At 36.4% G+C, this 16,351-nt stretch overlaps 1 protein-coding gene across 1 annotated transcript; it reads right to left on the minus strand.

Annotated features, from left to right (window-relative positions):
- Window positions 1–13,710: 13,710 nt before the first annotated feature.
- Window positions 13,711–14,646, minus strand: LOC127106701 (NDR1/HIN1-like protein 13). Its single transcript, XM_051044012.1, has one exon. The coding sequence runs from the start codon at window positions 14,533–14,535 to the stop codon at window positions 13,732–13,734; it is 804 nt and encodes a 267-aa protein (XP_050899969.1). The 5' UTR covers window positions 14,536–14,646; the 3' UTR covers window positions 13,711–13,731.
- Window positions 14,647–16,351: the final 1,705 nt, after the last annotated feature.

Below are 16,351 nucleotides of genomic sequence, written 5' to 3' on the forward strand. Positions count from 1 at the left end.
ATAAAGGCTATGTTATGCACGCTAAATCACCTAGCATGCAAACATCAACAACAATCCACAATGGACATATGCTCACACTCTAAGCCATAAACAGTCCATCCACAATTGCATACATAATAGATATATTCACAGCATTATGCATACCATCATACATCATCCGCATATTTATCACAGAATCATATCATGTCATGCCAAATGATAAATCACAGTATTAGCACACTCTACTAATACCTATACTGCTCAAAACAACGGGAAATGATCCCTACTATATCATACATCAGCTAAATTACATCACTCAGCTGAAACGACCAAAACTGCACAACAACATCTCAGAAAAATCAAACTTCTGCCCATACGCGTATGCCTCATGTCCATACGCGTATGGCACATTTCCTAGCCAAGCCCATACGCGTATGGCCTGTCTCATACGCGTATGATACGCGTACCACTTCTCCCATACGCGTACCAACAGAGACAAAACTACGTTAGAACATCATCTTCTTCATTCATACGCGTATGGCCTCACCCCATACGCGTACCACTCACAGGCTACACGTAAGTACACGCGTATGGCGCGTATCAGCACCAGCCTCCTCCCCTCCAGGCCATCTCATACGCGTATGGCCTAGTGTCATACGCGTATGACCAGAAACCAAAATTCCAGATCTGCTATGGGTTTTTCTCTGCTACGAGATTTCTCAAATCCAACCTCCCACAGTCCAATTTTTACACAGCATTCGTTCATATTATCTAACACAGATCATACCCATTCAAATTCACAATTTCTAACCTTATTACATCTAATTCCTACGAATTTTCTTCAATTATAAACCCATATCTCATTCATCCATAAGTTCACAATTTTCAGCATTCATCATCCTGATTAGAGTCAATTCAATGGCTTATTACTACCCATTACATGTTAACCCATAATGCTCATTAAACGATGATAAACCCCCCTTACCTGAGTTAATCCGGCAATCCTTTAACTTCAAGCTTTTCCCTTCTTCAACCCTTTTTCTCTTGCTCTTCCTTTTTGCCCTTTTTCCACTTTTTAGTCGCTTCTCTGTTTTCACGTGTAAAACCTTTTTACTAAATGGGACTCTTTACCGATTCCAAAAATCGTTCCAATTCCAACTTTATTATTCCAATAATAATAATCCAATAATATTCCAATTATTTAATTAAATTAATAAATATACTAATAATAATATATATGAAGGGTTTATCTTTTATTTTGAAAAATAATACCCTCTCATTCATATTATCATCATAATATACTATTAAACTTAAATTAAATAATTATCATATTTTATCGGGGTGTTACACATGGAACCCCAAGGACGTGTTAAATGTTCATTTTTCTTCATAACTTCAAATATCCATAACTTCATGATCCCTTAACATTTTTTACCCATTCTTTTTGCCATGTGTTCATGAGAATGTCTATTTTATGATGACACCAAAAAATACCAAAAATGTTATTTATTTCAACACTTTTGATTAGATGGAAAACACGTGCTTTAAGTGTTTTTTAAGGCTCCTAATTGATTCTTTTGGCTTATGTCTTGTTTGTTCTTGATTTTGAAAGCTTGTATGATTAAAGCACACTCTTTTAAATGTTGATTGTTATCCTTAACATGTTTGAAATTTATTATCTTCATACAATGTATCCATTGATTCTCCTTGAAAACATGTTTGAATGAATGATTAGGAGGTGATTAGATTTTCCACTTAAGTTTGGTCTTATTGTGAACTTTGATTCAAATTTAATGTTTATTTTGTGAAAACTTATAATGTGATGCATGTTTGACCTAATTTTATTCATGTTGTGTTTACCATGTACTAATGAATTCCTTTACCATGTCAAATATGATTTTGTCTTCACCATCAATGTGTTGTGTCTTGTGATGTTATGTGAAACTTCGTCATGTCTTGTTTATGTTTATCTCAATGCCTAAAAACCATGATAAATATTGTCATTCATACCTCACTCACCTTGTAATTGTTATTGTATTTAGCCATATTTTGTGCCTTAATATTAATGCATGTTCAACCTTGTTATTGTTTATATCCAAGGGAAAGGAATCATGACATTCTTGTCATTTTGCATGTGTGTGTTCATCTGCATTCTATACAACTTTGCTTCCCCTTAATCCAAAACTTCTAGATACAATCTTAGGTTCCACTCAATGTAAGCCTTTGAATTTTGTCTCTCTCTCTCTCTCTCTCTCTCTCTCTCTCTCTCTCTCTCTCTCACTCTCTCTCTCTCTCTCCTTCTTATAACCACTTTCATAATAAACTTTGATTTAGGTCATTGTTTTTCCTTTTATTTCTTAATCAAATGCTTTAAAACACTTAAGCATATTCAAAGATCTTTTCATAAGACCTAAAAAACACAAACTTAATTCAAACCCTTTTGCCACTTTGACTTTTTCATGTTTAATACTTTTTAATAAAAGGATTAGGCATGAGTTATCCCTAGTTGATATTTAAATCTCCTACCCCATAACATTTTTAAGATTGAATTGATTCTTTTCCATTTGGAAGAGGTATGTGGCATACTTGTTGATTCTATATCCAAGTGAGAGCCCTTCTTTTAATTTGATGCAAAGATCTATCTTCCACATGTTTGTGGTGGTTTAAAAGTGAATTTTCTCCTTAATATTAAAATTTGTATCTTTCTCATAAAATCAACCTCAACAAATTTGTTCTTACTTTTGAACCCGAACTACGAGGTTGGAACCCCAAGGGCGTGTTAAATGTTCATTTTTCTTCATAACTTCAAATATCCATAACTTCATGATCCCTTAACATTTTTTACCCATTCTTTTTGCCATGTGTTCATGAGAATGTCTATTTTATGATGACACCAAAAAAATACCAAAAATGTTATTTATTTCACCACTTTTGATTATATGGAAAACATGTGTTGTAAGTGTTTTTAAGGCTCCTAATTGATTTTTTTGACTTATGTCTTGCTTGTTCTTGATGTTGAAAGCTTGTATGATTAAAGCACACTCTTTTAAATGTTGATTATTATCCTTAACATGTTTGAACTTGATTATCTTCATACAATGTATCAATTGATTCACCTTGAAAACACATTTAAATGAATGGTTAAGAGGTGATTAGGTTTTCCACTTAAGCTTGATCTTATCATGAACTTTGATTCAAGTTTAATGTTTATTTTGTGAAAAATTATAATGTGATGCATATTTGACCTAATTTTATTCATGTTGTGTTTACCATGTACTAATGAATTCCTTTACCATGTCAAATATGATTTTGTCTTCACCATCAATGTGTTGTGTCTTGTGATGTTATGTGAAACTTCGTCATGTCTTGTTTATGTTTATCTCAATGCCTAAAAACCATGATAAATATTTCCATTCATGCCTCACTCACCTTGTGATTTCCATTGTATTTAGCCATATTTTATGCCTTAATGTTAATGCATGTTCAACCTTGTTATTGTTTATATCCAAGGGAAAGGAATCATGACATTCTTGTCATTTTGCATGTGTGTGTTTATCTGCATTCTTTACAACTTTGCTTTCCCTTAATCCAAAACTTTTAGATACAATCTTAGATTCCCCTCAATGTAAACCTTTGAATTCTCTCTCTCTCTCTCTCTCTGAAATTTTGGTGTAGTCAGAGTTTAGATGTTCTACTCCAAGTAATGACATCTGATCTAACATTGTTACTAATACAGCAAGACAGTTATACAAATTAAAACCTAGTACTGATATGCACACATTCATAGATGTCACGACATCTGCTACTATATCACCATAGAATGGAAGAACACCCAGTTCTGTCCACCTGGTACAAAGACACAGCAGAGATCAAACATAGCACTTACTTCTGTTGATCCTACACAGTTATCAGCATGATGTCTCGACATTGATTTGAACATCATCTGTTACAGCATTATCGGTTGACCTTATTTTATAACAGACAGAATTATAAAGTGCAGAAGGTAAAAACACAAGTAATTGTTAACCCAGTTCAGTCCAACATGACCTACGTCTGGGGGCATACCAAGCCAGGAAGAAGATCCACTATCAGCAGTATTAATTCAGAGTTAAACTCCCCCGTTTACAACTCTTCACTTAATCCCTACCCAATGCAATCTATACCTAGGAACTCCTAGATAGAAACCTCCAGTTTCCATTCCTATCACTACAATTACAATGTAATGTTAAACACCTTGAAGTTGCTTCACAACTTCGTTCAAGACCATAATCACTCTTACCTACAGGCTTTGAGTTACAATTACTCTCAGCTTTTACCACTGAGAAACACATGGTAACCATCCCACAGGTTGGGAGGTTTACCTTACACACACCCCTAAATTTTCATTCTATGAGGCTTACAAAAACTAGGTTACAATATGCTATTTATAACCTAATCACCCAAGTGGATTTGGGTCTTCAGAAATCGCAGCAAACTTCTCCTTTGCTGTTACAACATCAGCAGAAACAAGGTTTTCAATCTTTTAGTTCCTAACATATCTCCATATTTAGTTCCTAAAATATCTCCAGACCTCCACAAATAATGCCACATAGGATTCTAACTAATTTCCACATATTAGTGTGCTAACAAATAGGCTATTTGTTAGGTTCCTTAATTGTAGCTTGGTTGTTGGTTTCCTGGATTTTAGCCTGAGAAAAATGCTGAAACAGAAAAACTAAACAACCTACAATATAGCATATGCTGTCAGGAATGAATGTCACAACATTCAATTTGACTTCCAAATCATTAACCATATGCTAAGTCTGTTTTTCCTGAAAATAGACTGTACAATTTGTTGTACTGTACAGAACCAATCTGTCCATACTTCAGTATCAGCGTACATTAATAAATGTCAAAACATCCAATTTGACAGTCACACATAGAGCCTTAGATCAGGTCTGTTATCCTCTTGATAAGCAGACTGAGTTGCATACTGAAATGTAGCAGAAAACCAATCTACTTATTGTTCAGTATATGCTGTCAATGATGAATGTCATAACATCCAGTTTGACATTCAGACAGTAGGCCTTATGCCAGGTCTGTTATTTCCTTGATAAGCAGACTGATAAAAAATACTGAGTTATAGTAGAACACCACCTGTTCTATTCCTCAGTATCTGCTGACAGGGATGAATGTCATAACATCCAGTTTGACATTCAATGAATCCTGTATGAGCTAATCCTGCAGTACACTACTCAGAATGTCATGACATCAGCCAAAACATCAGAGTATAGCTAGGTATTCTAACATACAATGCAGTCAAACAAACATCTCCACAGCATGTCATGACATCAGTCAAGACATTAGAATCCAGCTAGTGTTTTACCATACAATGCAGCCAATCAAGCATCTACAAACTCCCCCTTTTGCAAATTTTTGGCTAAAACACTTTGGCTTCACAACAGAGTCCATAGCAGCGGAAAACACACATCTAGCAGGAAATTAACCTAGCTAATACACTTAGAGTAGCAGCACACTCACACAGATGGAAGTTAAATAAAAACTTCACATAACAGCACACATACAGAAGTTAAATAAAAACTTCTAATTGCAGCACACATACACATACTCACACTCATAGAAGTGGAACCTCAGCTGCAGCACTACCTCTGGATTAGAGGATCTTCAATATCTGTTTAGCAAAACACTCTGTTGTCCTGGGGAATCACAGGTGTTACTCCCCCTTTTTGTCAAAAATGTTGCCAAAGCAACACTTTAAATTACAGACCAACATAAACAGAATTACACACAAATGACAGATACACAATCTTGATTTTACTTCACAGTTTCAATCAAGAATACCCCCTCTTGATCTTGCTTTACAGCTTTGATCAAGACACTACCCACTTGATCTTGCTTCACAACTTTGATCAAGTAGTCACACACTATCTTCACAGCAGGTATATCAGGTGTCATACCTTGTTATCTGAGAACACATAGACCACAAGCTTGATGATTACTTGCAGCACAAAGACAGAACTCCCCCTGTCATGAACAACCAACTCTCCTCTTGAAACTTGGAGATCACACATGAACATATCCATCACCCCAAAGTTGGACCTTCACATACTTCCTGATTCAAAGAGAACCCAGACCACTTGATGAATGGAAAACATAAGACTCATCTTCATGTCTTCAAGAGCACACCCTCTGTTCAACCCTCTTGGCTGAACACATCCACACTCTGTGTCAATCTCTTTTCTAACCAGAACAGAAAACCACTTCACAAAATGTTCTAACATTCGTTAGGACATCCTTCACAACATAACCAGGAACACCATCTGATAATCTTCAGATATCACTGAGTCACCAGCTTGATCCAAAAGAACCCAGACATAAATTGGGACATATACATTCTCATCCCATTACGAGAGATAATCTTCCATAGATAGCTCAGAGCTCCTACCACAAGCTCCAAGAGATGAATAGAAAACACCTCCTTTTGTCTTCAACTTACTACTTTTCTGCTCAAAAGTAATTTGTCTCAGACTTTCCTCAAGAATAATCAGCTGCCATATGTGGATTATCTTGATTCTTCGAACTCACTTCTGAGATAGACCAAATGCCACTGGTTGATTACCTCCTTCATGAATCCTCATATGAAAAAGTCAAATGCCATTCTTTGACCTCTCCACGTCTATCAGACCTCTCCCAAAGATATTCTGACCTTCCAAGTGAGACTTGAACTTCAAGCTAGATGTTGAACAAAACTTAGATTTTCTAAGACATGAACATGTAACATCCTTTCTATCCAGTAACTCCAAAGAACTGCAACGAGGACGACCTTTTTGAAGTATCCAATCTACAACCCTGTAGACCCTTCTATCTCAAGTTGATGTGCCACTTCACCAACTAAGAATATGATGTTGAACCAAATGTCACAACATTGTGTTTTTACATCTAGCTGTTGAATTCAGCTCCTTCTTCTGCCACTTGAAAGAACTTCCTCCCTTCACAGAACAAGAGTTCAATGTTCTCATAGACTTGATTGTGGAATCAAGTTTGAGTAAACAACCTCCATCCTGCAGGTTTGCAGTTAAGTCATCCAAGCTCACACCTTGATGAATTCCTGCTTCTTCTCCAAAGACATCAGACACTCTGATGCATGAGTCTTTAGAAGGACCAGTTAGAAACTAACCCTTCAGCTATACCAAGGATTCCACTTCCTAAAGCAAGGCTGTTTCCATGATGTCAAGAATGCTGCCACTTGTTCTTAACTCCACAGTGTGCATTAGCCAATGCACTTCCTTACCTAGATCAGAAATAAACTGATCCAAGTAACCACCATCAAGACTATGATGTCTTCTTCTTCTTGTACACACCAAGGCTGAACAAGTTTCTTGCCAGGAAACCTTTTCAGAGATCATATGCTTTTGCTGCCACCAAAGAGATAGATCATAAACCAATGTACTATCCTTCCTGTGATTCTGCACAGGGTCTTGAAGAAGAGATGTTCCAACATCTTTAAGAACATCAGTTATCTTGAGCTCCAAGGATAATCAATTAAATACTTGTACTTGGCACAAGTAGACATTGATCTTAAATCCTTTCCCAATTATCCTTTCACATACTTCCACCATAAGAATACTTTGAGAGTACTCTTCTTGTGTCAACATCTTCTGTTTGCAAGCACTTCAACAGATTTGAGAATCTTTCCAGATTAGATTCACCCTTAGGAATGAGAGAGATGAATCCTTCCTTGCAAATGTGTCACACAACAACCAGAACCCATGTGACATAGATCAACAGCCAACCAGACCCTAGGCTGACCAAATGTGAGGAGGTTAACCAAAACTTCCCCTCAAATTAACAATCATGGAAACTTCACACCAATATCCATGCATTGTACAGACATGTCTCAACATGACATACACCATCCCTACCAGTGGCACCTAACTCTATGAGTTATACCTATACATACTCCAATCACACCAATCAGACTTCAGCTGACTATAAGTACTAGTGAAACACAACACCAGTCAATAGTAGATATGCATTGCCAGAGCATACTACCTCAACCAACCTTTGAATCTTCATATTCTCACTCATTGAAAGAACTGCCACTTCTGAGCGTGGTGTTTGAATAACAAGATTCATGGTCCAAATCCTCTTAAATGAAATAGTAGTCAGGTTACCCCATTGTTGACTCCTAACATCCAGGGGACTTGTCTTCCACAACATAGTACTTCAGGGAACAATTATCCAACCCTGATCAATCTACAGGAATAAGACAAGCAGCAGGAAGTTGCACACTGTCACATCTCAACCAGCTCCACTTCTAGAGTTCAGACGTCCAAAAGTGACCTTCTTGAGCACACACACAGTTGACCCTACCCTTGTCAACTTAGCACATACAGATGTCTCCTCTTCCAGGTCAGGAGTAGGTTCCAAACAAAAGTATCCCTTTGTTTGACACCTAACAACATCTGCTCTTCAACAAGTAGCTGCATACTTGTTGAACAACATGTTCTAACATCACATAGAACATTAGTTCCACCTCCTTGGAGCAAACCCTCCTTGAAAGTCTTCAAGGTCTTCATATACACTACCCAAGAGAGTAAAAGAATCAGTGATCAGGTGATTCTTACCATGATGAGTGGACTTGAGGAGACTCAAGTATCTTTGACATCTTCAGTAGATTCTGATGAAATCTTGAATACAGCAACTTCACCATATCTGCCTCCAAGATCATACCAGGATTGAATATGATTCAATACTAGCAGAGCTGTCCCACACAACGGCCAATTCCCAACCTCCAGAGACAGGTACACACAGTTCCTGTCATGAATAGTCCATCCACCTACTTCAAGGGACCATTCAGGGAAATCACAGAACCTTCCACAGGTTCCAGCATCAAGACTAACATAACTCCTTGCAGGATACCAGAAAGTATCACCCATGGATCTCATCCAGAAACAGAACAGGATGTCTGCTCTGATACCATTTGAAATTCTGGTGTAGTCAGAGTTTAGATGTTCTACTCCAAGTAATGACATCTTATCTAACATTGTTACTAATACAGCAAGACAATTATACAAATTAAAACCTAGTACTGATATGCACACATTCACAGATGTCACGACATCTGCTACTATATCACCATAGAATGGAAGAACAACCAGTTCTGTCCATCTGGTACAAAGACACAGCAGAGATCAAACATAGCACTTACTTCTGTTGATCCTGCACAGTTATCAGCATGATGTCTCAACATTGATTGGAACATCATCTGTTACAGCATTACCGGTTGACCTTATTTTATAACAGACAGAATTATAAAGTGCAGAAGGTAAAAACACAAGTAATTGTTAACCCAGTTCAGTCCAACATGACCTACGTCTGGGGGCATACCAAGCCAGGAAGAAGATCCACTATCAGCAGTATTAATTCAGAGTTAAACTCCCCCGTTTACAACTCTTCACTTAATCCCTACCCAATGCAATCTATACCTAGGAACTCCTAGATAGAAACCTCCAGTTTCCATTCCTATCACTACAATTACAATGTAATGCTAAACACCTTGAAGTTGCTTCACAGCTTCGTTCAAGACCATAATCACTCTTGCCTACAGGCTTTGAGTTACAATTACTCTCAGCTTTTACCACTGAGAAACACATGGTAACCATCCCACAGGTTGGGAGGTTTACCTTACACACACCCCTAAATTTTCATTCTATGAGGCTTACAAAAACTAGGTTACAATATGCTATTTATAACCTAATCACCCAAGTGGATTTGGGCCTTCAGAAATCGCAGCAAACTTCTCCTTTGCTGTTACAACATCAGCAGAAACAAGGTCTTCAATCTTTTAGTTCCTAACATATCTCCATATTTAGTTCCTAAAATATCTCCAGACCTCCACAAATAATGCCACATAGGATTCTAACTAATTTCCACATATTAATGTGCTAACAAATAGGCTATTTGTTAGGTTCCTTAATTGTAGCTTGGTTGTTGGTTTCCTGGATTTTAGCCTGAGAAAAATGCTGAAACAGAAAAACTAAACAACCTACGATATAGCATATGCTGTCAGGAATGAATGTCACAACATTCAGTTTGACTTCCAAATCATTAACCATATGCTAAGTCTGTTTTTCCTGAAAACAGACTGTACAATTTGATGTACTGTACAGAACCAATCTGTCCATACTTCAGTATCAGCGTACATTAATAAATGTCAAAACATCCAATTTGACACTCACACATAGAGCCTTACATCAGGTCTGTTATCCTCTTGATAAGCAGACTGAGTTGCATACTGAAATGTAGCAGAAAACCAATCTGCTTATTGTTCAGTATATGCTGTCAATGATGAATGTCATAACATCCAGTTTGACATTCAGACAGTAGGCCTTATGCCAGGTCTGTTATTTCCTTGATAAGCAGACTGATAAAAAATACTGAGTTATAGTAGAACACCACCTGTTCTATTCCTCAGTATCTGCTGACAGGGATGAATGTCATAACATCCAGTTTGACATTCAATGAATCCTGTATGAGCTAATCCTGCAGTACACTACTCAGAATGTCATGACATCAGCCAAGACTTCAGAGTACAGCTAGGTATTCTAACATACAATGCAGTCAAACAAACATCTCCACAGCATGTCATGACATCAGTCAAGACATTAGAATCCAGCTAGTGTTTTACCATACAATGCAGCCAATCAAACATCTACACTCTCTCTCTCTCTCTCTCTCTCTCTCTCTCTCTCTCTCTCTCTCTCTCTCTCTCTCTCTCTCTCTCTCTCTCCTTTTTATAATCACTTTCATAATAAACTTTGACTTAGGTCATTGTTTTCCCTTTTATTTCTTAATCAAATTCTTCAAAACACTTAAGCATATTCAAAGATCTTTTCATAAGACCTAAAAAACATAAACTTAATTCAAACCCTTTTGCCACTTTGACTTTTACATGTTTAAAACCTTTTCATAAAAGGATTAGAAATAAGTTATCCCTAGTTGAGATTTAAATCTCCTATCCTATAACAATGTTGAAATTGAATTGATTCTTTTCCATTTGGAAGAGGTATGTGGCATACTTGTTGATTCTATATCCAAGTGAGAGCCCTTCTTTCAATTTGATGCAAAGATCTATCTTCCACATGTTTGTGGTGGTTTAAAAGTGAATTTTCTCCTTAAGATGACAATTTGTCTCTTTCTCATAAAATCAACCCTAAGAAATCCCTTCTTACTTTTGAACCCGAACTACGAGGTTTTGATCCTTCATGGGTACTTAGGCATAAGACTCAATGTCTTTCCAAATCATCAAACAATAAAAAGATGTTCTTTTTCTCATCTCCCAAATCAAAGAGCAAACAATTTTAAACCAAACACATATACTTAAAAGGTTCCTGTTGAGTACTACAGATGATTATGGTGCTAATACCTTTCCTTTCCCCTTTCCTTGGATAAATTAAAGTTCGATGGTGATATTTTGATTCATGAGTCAAATCTAATCAATAGTTTGGTCTCTGATTCTTCGCCGTGACATAAGTAAGATTGTATTTGATAGCGTCGAAGTCTGTATGAAGTTGTCGAAGAAGTTTACTTCGACGAGTCTAAGTATGCGTATATTCAATTGAGTCGAATCAGTTAGAATTCGACAGAGTTGGACTTAGTAGTTTTCGTATAATAGTTGAGTTAGTTATTTTGAGATTACTTGGAATGGAAGTAATCTCATTATAAATAGAAGGACACTCTATGTAGTTAAAAACCAATTCATCACTATGTAATCACTTTTGCAATACAATTTAGTGCAGTTGTACCCTGTAATACATTATTCTTCTTTCTCCAGAATTATGTATTCTCTCAAACCTGAATTTATCATTTTCATCTCTTCAAATCTGTGTGCAAAGTAGGATCGTTTTGCAACTGAGGCATGATTGATTCACTCAAGTAAAGGGTGAATAACAAAAGACGCGATCAATCAAAAAGATTGATTTTTATTCATTAAAATTGATTCAAAGTATCTCTAAGATTGAGGTTTAATTCCAACTATAGGGTGAGTGGATAATGAATTTATCATAAGATATTGAATTTTCGGCAACAAAGATCGTCGCTGAAGAGGTGGAATCACATGCAGACATCCATCGCTGATTGTTCTTGTTGTTGGATGTAAGTAACATATCCAGCATACGAGCCAATGAGTCCGAAAATCAAGTTTAGGACCAATCACATGTTGGTAACAGAAGAGTCAACATTCACTACTTGATCCACAGTAGAATGGATGGAAAGTCTTCGTATTTGTATTGGTGAATTTATTTTCGGGGTGGACAACCCCAAAGTGTTTGTTGTAGTGAAACATAATAGCATCTGGTTCCAACAATTCTTGGCGATGTCATCAATCACAAGAACCAAGTTGAAAATAACTTGTGATACAATGACCTACATCCATTGAAAGAGGACAGCATCGAGTCTATTCCAAAGATCAAAGTCGTTGTTTTTGGTTTCAACAGCTATCTTTCGAACCTTCTCATCAGTCGGAGAAATAATGTTATCAAGCACGTTAAGAACATGTGCTTGAACATTGAAGAGGATGTTAGAGAATTAATTGATAATCCTGGATAATCTTCGAAGAATCGTGTTCGTTCACTTTCCGAACAAAGTATTTCGACCCTATTTATGCCTGGGTTCACGAAATCTTTGTGGGGATAATTCTTGAAGAAAGAATGTTTCTGGCAAAAGAAAGATTCTGGAACGTAGAATGGTTTTTTGTGTGTAACCCTAAACCGAGGCCAGATTTCCCCCTTTTATAGGAGAACGAAAACTGAAAACGAAAAGTCATACCTTTTCAAGAAAAAACGGTAATAACGGTTGGGAAGGTTCAAACGTTCAAAAGAAAATTTTCTTCGGGGCGCTGCCCCGCACCCTGCCCGCTGACCCCAGCCAGGGGCTCTGCCCCTTGGACCCCGGCAGGGCGCTGCCCCGCACCCCGCCAGGGGCTTCGCCCCTTGGAACCCCAGCGGGGCGCTGCCCCGCACCCCGCCAGGGGCTACGCCCCTTGGAACCCCGTTTTCAATTACTTGCAGTCAATTACACGTTGGCTCTACGAGCGTGCACTCCGCACTACTCCTAACTCGTTTCCAAGCTTTAACGCATAATTGCATCGGCCTATAGTAAATCTCATTACTACTAAAATCATGGGTGATACTAAAATCACCAACAGAGGATTGAGTAAGAAAGGGAGAGGCTTTGAATCATTGTCTAATGTGATCAAATGATAAATTCCATGTTGTTAATAGCAAAAGCCAGGTGAAAGTAATTTCATGGTGGTGCTGATGAGGCAGATCGCCTGATCATGGTGGATACGGGTTCAACCATTTGACAATGGTTAAAAAAAAAGAAGCGAAACTATAAGCAGGTTGGGCTAGGAGGAAGAGATGTTCTAAGTTCAGAAATTCCAGTGATTGCTTTCTAATTATCTTCATTTGCACATTTAAAATCAAGAAATGCAGAACTAAAACATGTAAGACATAAATAACACATTTGAAAGAAATCAATAAGAAAAGACAATGCTAGTGAACAAGAAATTATTCGCAGTAACTAAAATCCAAGTAAAATTTCAAAACTTTATAAGAGAATAAGATCAAAAGCGATCATCAACTTATAGTTTAATTGATGTTACTACCATGTATATATATTTTCATCATAAAATAACTTTTTCAACAATAACACATTGATCCCAAACCCCATACCCTAACAATTAAATCATCAATACTGTCTGAAATTTGTGTCACATTGTTGCGACAAGATTCTCGTATCGCTCCCAAGATTGGTAACCTTAAACTTACAAACAACGTTAGCGTACATAATCCACGTACTCAGTCGCATTGCCGTAATCCTCAGACAAAGATTCATATCCATTTCAAAATTCAAGGGTGTGTTCTTCATTCTCTTGGGCAATGGATGCTTTCCGATTACATCAACCTTAAACTGTGTCATAGCATGTCTACCTTGTTCCAACAACGAAGGAAATTTTCCAGTGGCAACTTCGTTATCCTCGAAAATCAAATAAACCTCGGAACTCTGGTAAATAATTCCCAACCTTTGATTAGGATTCTTAGCCCTCAAAGAAATTTCATAATGTTGTGGCCCGGTAACGTTTTTGAATTCAAAATGGTTAATTGCGAAAGTGGGTCCCGATGGGTTGAAAATGAAGAACAAGATAGCTAGTGCTATTCCGACAATGGCAAAGATTGTAATGAGGATTATAGCAATGGTGAGCCAGCAACGAAGGGAACAACAGCAACAGCGTCGACTTTTTACGTCGTTGTTTTTTGGAGTATTACGGTAACGTTCAACGATCAATGCATTCTCACGCGGCGGAACACGGTAGACTTGATCTTTAGGGAATTGAACGATGTACATGTTGTCATAGCGGGCACGGCCTGGTGGTGCTGGCAATGATGGTGGCGGTGAGAGAACGTCGTTATCATTGTCGTTGTCGACCGTATCGGTGGTGATGATGGTGGTGGTGGTGCCGTTGTTGATTTGTGAGGCCCGCTGCCCTTCCATGGGCACTCGTAGAATTGGCTACGTGCACGCGTAGTGTGAATGACGCAGCTTCAACTTGAACGAATGCATGGATGGGAATAGAAGTTGGTTGGGGAACAATGAGATGTTGAATGAGATATTGGGGTTGGGACAGCTTGGAAATTAAAACACAACGAAGCATAGTGTTATTATTTTTGTTTTCTGATTTGAAGGGAATAGCTAATTAGAGATTGTTAACATGTACTCACATTATTTATTTTATGAATATAATAATCTATTATAATATTAGTATGTAAAAGAAAATATATTCCTACACCAAATTTTTTTTAAAATATCATAATAATAAAATATTTTAAAAAAAAAAAAAAAAATATTATTATGTTTTAATTTTTAAATTAATAATTTTGTTAATCAACCGTATATATTTTATTAATCAACTTTATTTAAAAATAATTTTTAACATATAATTATTTATTAATCAATTTTATTATTTTTTAACTATTTTTTTATATTTTATTAACCGACCATTAATTTCTCGCCATAATTGTTCATACTATTGAAGCCATGCATCATGCTAACCTTTCTATTTACGTACTACCTATAACCCCAAAGCATTAAATATAAGAACATTATATTTCGCACAATGATTCATTAAATGCAAGTGGTGGTCCCTGAAGTTGGTGAGGACATTGAATTGAAAGTTGTTATTTGTGATTCCATTGAAGACTTAAGGAAGAAATAGTATACTCTATTTGCTTATAAAAGTGGACGAAGGAAAGTGTCTTGTTCACAGTGAAAATCATCCAGTGTCTCCTCATCACCACATATCCCAAAGCCATTCGCAACGTAGACCTAGGCCCACGACACCGCCCAAACACTCGTTGTCCAAACCCCGTCATCATCAGCTCTGTAACAACATTATAGAGATTTAAACAAAGTCCATTAACATCGCTCCATTGACGTCAAGGAGTTAGTGGGTCAACCTCAAAACCATGGAGATATGTGGGACTTATGGTGACATTTGGAAGAAAAGAATCACGAAAGACCGTAAAGACACGGGTTATGGTAATTGATTGGAAATCAATTTACAATTGCATCATTGGTGTAAAGGATATCTAAAAGGGATGAATTAGAATTACTGAATTTTTAAAAAAATTGCGCAACGTTTCTTTATATGTTAATTTATTGGAATCAAAGATGAGAATATTATTTTAAGATGAATATAAAGTACAGAATTTTTAAGATGAGAACATAAAAGAATTATACTAGTTCACCTTATCAACTAATAATAAATCTAGTTTCTGTATTTCTTAGAATATTTTTTATTATGTTTAGATCTTTGTATAACCAAAATAAATATCAAACTCAATATGCCTAAATTTTTTGACTAATCACGAAACACTATGATGATCCTCACAAAAAAAAATCAAAAAGTACACCACTTTTAATTTATAAACACATTTCACCAACATATTATGATGAAATATACAATCACTCAAACTTTTGTTGAGTGCCAAATCCAATCATGAGATTATAGACTTTATTTTCACAATATCACAATTCAAAATATATATCATTTAATTGCTCGGGATTTATTCTGGTTTAAGAAACATTTTCTAATTTATGAAAGTTCAAATAGTTTCAAATCATTTGAAAAATGAAGAATACTTTGAAAGTGGTATTTGACTTTTATTAATTTTATTTTAAAAGTATGTTAATTTATTTTCTAGTGTATGATGCTTAATATACACATCTAAAAATTTCTATGAGTGGATATATAAATTTGAAATGGTTCCACGAAACTTTGTCATTCAGGCGATATTCAGATACCAAAATT

This window comes from Lathyrus oleraceus, chromosome 7, assembly GCF_024323335.1.
Source record: "Lathyrus oleraceus cultivar Zhongwan6 chromosome 7, CAAS_Psat_ZW6_1.0, whole genome shotgun sequence".
Classification (NCBI taxonomy): domain Eukaryota; kingdom Viridiplantae; phylum Streptophyta; class Magnoliopsida; order Fabales; family Fabaceae; genus Lathyrus; species Lathyrus oleraceus.

Excerpts from the sequence above, each read along its gene's own strand:
- LOC127106701 (XM_051044012.1), bottom strand. The coding sequence starts at position 14,535 with ATGGAAGGGCAGCGGGCCTCACAAATCAACAACGGCACCACCACCACC.